At 48.4% G+C, this 8,636-nt stretch overlaps 2 protein-coding genes across 2 annotated transcripts in view; one reads left to right on the top strand and one right to left on the bottom strand.

Moving 5' to 3' along the window:
* Positions 1–7,000, top strand: part of SERPIND1 (serpin peptidase inhibitor, clade D (heparin cofactor), member 1) — a 15,284-nt gene extending 8,284 nt beyond the window's left edge. Inside the window, exons 3-5 of the mRNA XM_011947311.1 lie at positions 2,937–3,210; positions 5,303–5,447; positions 6,159–7,000. Coding sequence (XP_011802701.1) covers positions 2,937–3,210; positions 5,303–5,447; positions 6,159–6,350 — 611 coding nt within the window. The 3' untranslated portion in view covers positions 6,351–7,000. The remainder of the gene's footprint in view (positions 1–2,936; positions 3,211–5,302; positions 5,448–6,158) is intronic.
* PI4KA (phosphatidylinositol 4-kinase, catalytic, alpha) overlaps positions 1–8,636 on the bottom strand; it is a 167,360-nt gene that overhangs the window by 80,296 nt on the left and 78,428 nt on the right. The window lies entirely within an intron of this gene.

Below are 8,636 nucleotides of genomic sequence, written 5' to 3'. Positions count from 1 at the left end.
GCCAGGATGGTCTCGATCTCCTGACCTCGTGATCTGCCCGTCTCGGCCTCCCAAAGTGCTGGGATTACAGGCTTGAGCCACCGCGCCCGGCCTACAAGGGGACTTTTTAAGGAGGTCACCCCACACCCATAGGACCCCTGGAATCCTATGAATAAATGAGCATGGATTTGTGAAATCCAAACCTCTCTTTTCAAATACCCTCACCTGGACCAGACCAGAGGAAACCTCTACTTTACTCTCTAAGCTGAGAGTGCAGAAGGGGAGACACGAGGAATGGTTTGGCTTCAGGACTAACTGCGGGGACACACAACCACTTCTCTTTGCCACCAAGGACTACCAGGTACCTGCAAAGGGCAGTCCTTGAAGACGTGGAGGCCAGTGCTTTCCGCTAGTTAGCCCCTGTGGTTTTATAACAGCCCAGGCGAAGGAAGGAGACCTCGCCCAGCTCCTGGCTTCTGTTCACGGAAAGGGGCCAGAGCCCCTCCTGATCTGTCAACACACCTGCTCTGTGCTTTGGTTGAAGTCCCTGCAGCTCTACAAGGTAGGCATTCTGCTGGATAGACCAAGCAGGGCCGCTCTAACACCCAGGTTTCCACCCCAAGGCAAGGCACAATGCTCGCCCCCTGTGAGTGGAATCAAAGGCTGAGTTTTAACAGGCTTGTGGCAGACATATACACAGAGACCACATGTACACGATGAACACACATATCCTTTTCGTTACTGGTTATCAGTACAAGTTTTGGAATTGAGCAAACAAGAGCCTAAGCCCTGCACCACTTCTCGTTTGTGTGACCTCAGACAAGTCATTCAACATCTCTATGACTCAGTTTCCTTATCTTTATCAGAGAGATAACACCTACTCTGACAGGGCCAAGGGAAGAACCGTAAGAGATGGTGATGCAACAGAGTGGCACATGGCAACAGCTCAGCGAATTCGAGGGAATGAAACTGTAGATCACAATACTAGTACAATATGATAAACATATGATATTGTTAATGACATTTATTTTACTTTTACTAGCAAATAACCAATGTTTAGGACTGACTTCAGAACAGGCTGGCAGAAGCCTTTTTGGTAGCATCAAAGTCCTCCGTCCTACTGGTCTGTTCACTCCCTCAAGTACACCAAAGAGCCTCTGCATTAGCCCTGGCTGAGGGTTCAGGGACAGGTAGAGAAGTACAGCAGCGAACCATCTCTGCCTGCATGGAGGTGGAGAAATGACCAGGCATGGTCAGTTGACAATCTCCTAAACACAGTAACCCGTGTTACACCACAGTGTAAACACACATGCAAGCGCTTCTGCTTCCTTTCCCCATCATATGAGAATAGTCACTTAATGTTGGGAATCACAAGGGATCAAATGCTAGGACTACCCAATCATTCAAGGATGCTTCTCAAAGGGGAAGAGTGTCTAGAACTGTAATTTTAATTTCTCTTAATTTCATATGAAATCATCTCCATTACTGATTTTGTTCTAATTTTGAATGTGATAATCACTTTGTAAAGCACAATAAACAGAGGTACGCTCTAGGGAGGAAGTCAGAAGGAAAGAATCCCAGGAGACGTGGGACAGCTCCATCCAAACTGTAAAGGGCCATGATTCCCAACAGGGCAACTGTGTCCCCAAGGTCTGAAGACACTTGTGGCTGTCACAACCTGGGGGGCTGGGGTAAGCATTACTGGTATCTAGAAGGAGGAGGCTGGGGATGTTGCTAAACACCCTACCATGTACAGGGCAGCCCGCATCACCACCGACTATTATCTGGCCCAAACGTCAAAAATGTTGAGGTTGAGAAACCCTGGGTGAGGCAGACTCAGGGAGAACGGAATTGAGCTTCACTCACAGGCAGGCAGGAGTTGTCTGGTACTTCAACCTCCGAGACACCTCCTGCTCATCTCATCCTGGCTGCTCTACCCACCAGCTAGAAACCTTGAACAAGTTACTTCACTTCTTTGTGCCTGTTTCCTCATATATAAAATGGGGATAACAAAAAGCACACAACTTCCATGTCGCTAGGAGCAGAAATGAGATAATACAAGAAAGGTGCTGAGAAGAATGCCCGGCACATGGCCAGTTCTCAACTACTAGTCACCCATCACTATTAGTTACTCACATCTTAGAGCTAAAATAGACATGGGCTTATTCCTGGATACACAGCACTGTCCCCATATCCACAGTGGTGATCCTAAGGGCAACACATGGCATCACCCAAATGCCTTGTTAGTCACTACAGAATCACAGTGTGAGGGATGAAGGCCATCAAGACAGAGCTGAGGCTGGCAGGGTGGCTCATGCCTATAATCCCAGTGCTTTGGGAGGCTGAAGCAGGAGGATTGCTTGAGGCCAAGGGTTTGAGACCAGCCTAGGTAACATAGCAAGACCCCATCTACAAAAAAAAAAAAAAAAAAAAGGGCAGAAAGAAAAAACAGCCAGGCGTGGCACGTGCTTGTAGTCCAAGCTACTGGGGAGGGAGGCTGAGGTGGGAGGATACCTTGAGCCTAGGAGTGTGAGGCTGCAGTGAGCTATGATGGCATCACTGCACTCCAGCCTGCATGACACAGCGAGACCTGGTCTCAAAAACACAATAATAATAATAATAATAAAAGCTGAAAAGAGCCCAAAGTTACTCATTTGACAGATCTGACAGATGAAGAAATAGAAGAGCAGCAAGTTAGGTGTCTTACCGTGGTCAATTAGTTCATATCAGACCCATTATAATGCAGAAACCATTCAGTCCAGGTAACCTCTTATTAACCTCTCTTGTTAGAAGTGCAAATTTCAGCCCAAACCAGACCTCAGGAATCAAGAGCCTGTGGGGTCGCCTCTGCAGGCTATCTGAACGAGGCCTCCAGGGGAATCAGATTCACTCTCAAGGGTGAGACGATTTCCCTAAAGGAACCTTCTCATAACAGCCTCTTCCTGTGGCCTTTACAGGATCCTGGGTGAATAAATTCCCAGTGGAAATGACACACAACCACAACTTCCGGCTGAATGAGAGAGAGGTGGTCAAGGTTTCTATGATGCAGACCAAGGGAAACTTCCTCGCAGCAAATGACCAGGAGCTGGACTGCGACGTCCTCCAGCTGGAATACGTGGGGGACATCAGTATGCTAATTGTGGTCCCACACAAGTTGTCTGGGATGAAGACCCTCGAAGCACAACTGACACCCCAGGTGGTGGAGAGATGGCAAAAAAGCATGACAAACAGGTACTTCATGCTGTGTGTTTGTTCTTTTGATCTCCCAGATGCTGGGGGTGTCTGGGAATACTGGAAAATTGATCATTTTTTTAAAAAGGGAGAATTATGTACAAGTACCCAAGAATTTCCATGCAGGGCCACTCTGTTAATTCAGCTCCAATTTGTTGCTTGACATGAGAGATGATTAGAGAGCATTCATAAGGGACACATCTGCCCTCCAGGGGCCAGTTTCAGAAGTTAGGGGCAGGTGACTTAGAGACAGCTTGGAAACAATCCCAGCTCTGCTATGTACTTGCTTTGTGGCTTTGAGTCCCAGTTTCATCATTCCTAAGATGGGGATAATTCCATTACTTTCCAGGGTTGCTGTGAGAAAATAACAGAATCAGCAATGCTGAGCGCCCCTCCCAGTACTTGGAACCTAGGAGGCACTCAAAAAAGACTGGCTCAACTCTTCCCTGCTCAGGAAATTCCAAGGTCCTCTTAGCGTACTGAGGACACATCATTTATGATTTCCTCTATTATTATTCATTACTCTGTACTTAAAACTGCAGCTGTTAAGTACTTACTTTTTTTTTTGAGATGGAGTCTCGCTCTGTTGCCCAGGCTAGAGTGCAGTGGCCGGATCTCAGCTCACTGCAAGCTCCGCCTCCCGGGTTTACACCATTCTCCTGCCTCAGCCTCCCGAGTAGCTGGGACTACAGGCGCCCGCCACCTCACCCAGCTAGGTTTTTTGTATTTTTTTAGTAGAGACAGGGTTTCACTGTGTTAGCCAGGATGGTCTCGATCTCCTGATCTCGTGATCCGCCTGTCTCGGCCTCCCAAAGTGCTGGGATTACAGGCTTGAGCCACCGCGCCCGGCCTGTTAAGTACTTATTGAGATTATTATGGGGTCATAGCAGAACGAATAGAGAGGTCTTATTTCTGTTTTACTGGATACTGGCTAGGGCCATATGAAGAAGTGATTCTGGTTTGAGCCTCCTTACAGGACAAGAATACAAACATATGCAACCAAACTGAGAAAAGTGGGCTCTTAGAGGAAGGTATTTGCCTGGGCAGCCAGTCATCATGCTCTATGAATTTTTCCTTAACAACGTCCCTTCTGTAGCTGCCTCCCTCCATTCCTCCCTGCAGCCCGGCAGCTCTTGAGAAAAGGACTGCATTTTTTTTTTTTTGAAACAGGGTCTTGTTCTGTCACCCAGGCTAGAGTACAGTGGCATCATCATGGCTCATGCAGCCTCAACCTCCTGAACTTACGTGATCCTCTCACCTCAGCCTCCTGAGCAGTTAAGACTACAGGCGTGCACCTTCATGCCCAGCTAATTAATTTTTTTTTTTTTTTTGTAGAGATGAGGTCTCGCTGTGTTGCCCAGGCTAGTCTTGAACTCCTGGCCTCAAGCAGTCCTCCTGCCTTGGCCTTCCAAAGTGCTGGGATTAACAGGCGTGAGCCGCCGTGCCTGGCCTCATTTGACTTAATTGAGATCCTACTTGGTGCCAGGTATGAGCTAGGTACAAGAGTAAAGAAGATCAAGCCTTCCTGCCTATCCAGCTGGGATTGCAGCTTAAATCTCTTTATTCCTTGCAAAGTGCCAGACTGACTCCACAGGCACTACTGTTGCTATCCACCCCCTTAGGGATTCAGTAAGTTGAGGCAAAGACTGAGAATGTTCAGCATTGTCTAGTATATACGGGAAAGGTTCTTTTTAAAAGTACACTACCAGATATTCGACTCTTTGATTAACAAACAAACAAACAAAAAAACCAAATGCCTAAAATTGGGAAACTAAACCAGAGAATTATTTTAGATGCCTTTTTAAACCACAAACCAGGAAAAGTTCTGCTGCTAACCTTGAAGATAGGAAACAAACCACACATCTCAAGGAAATAACCATGCAACAGAAAACAAGCCTCAGTTTTCAGTAGTGGAATTACAATGGAATGCGCTTCCTAAAATCCTCAACTGACAGTCCCGGAATATAAATTTTATTAAGTGCTATATCAATTCTGTGATAAATGTAACTCATGGCCCTTTAAAGGGAAAATCATGATTCTTTTTTAACTTGTGGTTCAATAAAATTGGGCCCCCCTTTCCTTTTCTGTCTAGAACTCGAGAAGTGCTTCTGCCAAAATTCAAGCTGGAGAAGAACTACAATCTAGTGGAGTCCCTGAAGTCGATGGGGATTACGACACTGTTTGACAAAAATGGCAACATGGCAGGCATCTCAGACCAAAGGATCGCCATCGACCTGGTAACCACTCCCTTGTCCAACCCTCTGCCCCGTCCCCAGGGTCTGCCTCAGCACAGTCCCACTTCCACTTGCCCTTCCTACCCACTCCCCAATCTGATGTCCCAGCTTGGGGTGCTGAGTCTGCTCTTTGGCCTGGCTGGGGTACACAGAAGCCTAGCTTCGTGGAGCCAGCTAGAGAGCACGGCACCTGGCAGACACTTAGTGGGCAGGGAGGTCCCAAGAGCAGCCATGGGGTGAGCACCACTCCCGCTGACACCAGAGACAGGGAAGACATGTGTTCCAGTCTGGAAAATAGCTACCCCCGGCCGAATCATGAAAGAGCCATTACACACCACACTACACACATACTTAAACCAATCAGGCGCTCAGTCCAAACAGTGCAGCAGACCCAGTTCCCTGTCCCGGGGAAGTGCACAGCAGTGTGGGGAGCTGGAGCTGGGGTGGCTGTCCTGCACCAGCCCCCACGACCCTCAGACCACAGGCACTGCCAAGAGGGAACATGACCTTAGAGTTACACCACCCAGCCTCTAAGTGCAATGGCTGCCCTTGACAGGTGGTGACAGATATTTTCAAGGGTGACTCTGACCAGCTGTGATTTCCACCTTACATGTTGTCTTTGGATCCTTTCCCTGAATGATATGAGATTGTGCTGGGCACTCTAGCCCTGTGTGTGCTGACCTCTAGAATCTGATAACTTTCCTTTCTAAACAGTTCAAGCACCAAGGCACGATCACAGTGAACGAGGAAGGCACCCAAGCCACCGCTGTGACCACGGTGGGGTTCATGCCGCTGTCCACCCAAGTCCGCTTCACTGTCGACCGCCCCTTTCTTTTCCTCATCTACGAGCACCGCACCAGCTGTCTGCTCTTCATGGGAAGAGTGGCCAACCCCAGCAGGTCCTAGAAGTGGAGGTCTGGGTGTCTGAAGTGTCTTGGGGACACCCTCATTTTGTTTCCATTCCAACAATGAGAACAGAGATGTTCTGGCATCACTTCCGTAGTTTATGCTACCAATCTGAATTCGAGGCCCATATGAGAGGAGCTTAGAAACGACCAAGAAGAGAGGCTTATTGGAATCAATTCTGCACAATAGCCCATGCTATAAGCTCACAGAAGTCACTGTAACTGTGGTGTGTCTGCTGTTACCTAGAGGGTCTCACCTCTCCCCTTCAGCAAACCTGAGCAGTGCATCCTAAGCACCTCCTGCTCCAGTGACCCCATCCTTGCACACCTGGCTGTGTCACTCAAGCCTTTCTCCAACAAGCCCCTCATCTGAACATCAAGCACAGAAATGAGTGGTGTGACTAATTCCTTACCTCTCCCAAGGAGGGTACACAACTAGTACCATTCTTGATGTCCAGGGAAGAAGCCACCTCAAGACATACGAGGGGTGCCCTGGGCTAATGTTAGGACTTAATTTTCTCAAAGCATGACCTTTCAAATCCATGCTGAATGCCATCAGTCCCTCCTGCTGTTGCCTCCCTGTGACCTGCAGGACAGTGTGTGCCATGTCTCCCATACTAGAGATAAATAAATGTAGCCACATTTATTGTGCATCTGTTACAATTCTCTATTTTTTGAAGCTCAAATATCAAAAGCCAAATCCAAATTCCTGGACAACCTCAGGAATGATAAAGGCTGACAGGAAGTCACTTGAGCACCACCATGTGCCACAGCAGGGCATGTTCTCAGGACAGGACAGGTGTGTGCTGGGTCCTGGGGAGGGCCTGCGCTCCCCAGAACTGCGGGGTGCTAAGCGGCACACAAGCCCCAGGGCTCCCACAGTCTCTGCCAGGCTGCTGCAGCTTTTGTCCCTCACACCTGGTCCTGCAGTGGGTCTGGTTTGACAGGGCAGGTGTCACCTGAAGAATATGTTTCTGGATCCTTCAATCCCTGGGTAAGACAAGTGAAATCCACAGAGGCTGCTCAGGATGCAAGAGTGCCAGTGCTCTTTCAGTGAGGGGATGACTAACAGTCACAGGTGCTGCATGTGCAGGTGTCTAATGGTAACCCCCACAGCCTGGCAGATGAAGACAAGGGTTGGAAGAGTTCTGAAACCTGTCCAAGATGCTGAAGTAGTGGGGCTGGGTTCAAGTGTAGGTTGGCTGGACTCCAGGGACCACACAAGGGACTCCTGTCACAGGCTTCTGATCCCATGAGACCAACACCAGTAAGAAGAGCCGCAAAAGGGAGTAGGGACGGAAGAAGAACATCATTGCCCTGTGTAGGCGTGCCTGTGGGTTATCTTGTAGAGTTTCCTTACCCTCAATCCCTAGGGGGCTGGCACTGTTACCCCTTCTTCTCACAGCAGAATCAGCAATTTCAGCTCACAGAAGGGAAGGCATCTGCCTGAGGCCTGAATCCACACCCAGGCAGGGGGAGCCCTGCTTTCCCCTGCTCCCTTCCTGACTTCCCACACCAGGATCTGCCTCCTTACTCTGCTGAGAGCTGACAGTGCAGGGGCTAGGTGAATTGCCCCAGGCCATCCTCTCGGTCTCCTGGTGAGCCCTGATGCTGCAGATGGCCCACTCCTTCAATTCATTCTCCAATCTGCTTCACCACTCTTCTTTTCTGGTGCTTGTCCTATATTTCTCATCTTGCTGCAGCTTCCTTTTGGCTCCTCTCATTTCTAAGAGTAATGATCTCAAAAAACCCTTTTAGTCCTTTGCCGTGTCCGTCCCATACCCAGAAAGGCAGTGGTCACTTCTGCTCACCCAGCGACATCTCTGCTCCAGCCGGTGTGGAGTCCTCCACACTCTTGAGCATCCAGAAGACCCCGTCTCAGTGTCTTTTGTTCATGTACACCCACTCAGAATCTCTCAGATCCCCTCTTACAGAAACTAGCCCATCTGTTACTCAAAGCAGGAGAGTATTCATTCAGAGCATAGGCTCTGAGCCAGGCTGCCTGGTTGGAATCCTGGCTCTGATATCTAGTAGCTATGAAACTCTAGTAGCAGGTTCTGTGCCTCAGTATCCTCATCTGTAAAATGGGGAGACCAGCAGCACTTACCTTGAGGGATTGCTGTGAGGATTAATCAAATTAATGTCTGGAAAGTATGTATGTATGTATGTATGTATGTATGTATTTATTTATTTATACAGAGTCTCGCTCTGTTAAGTATTTATTTATTTATTTATACAGAGTCTCGCTCTGCTGTGAGGATTAATCAAATTAATGTCTGGAAAGTAT

This window comes from Colobus angolensis, unplaced genomic scaffold, assembly GCF_000951035.1.
Source record: "Colobus angolensis palliatus isolate OR3802 unplaced genomic scaffold, Cang.pa_1.0 Scaffold260, whole genome shotgun sequence".
Lineage (NCBI taxonomy): Eukaryota > Metazoa > Chordata > Mammalia > Primates > Cercopithecidae > Colobus > Colobus angolensis.
This window is presented reverse-complemented; position numbering and strand designations above follow the sequence as displayed.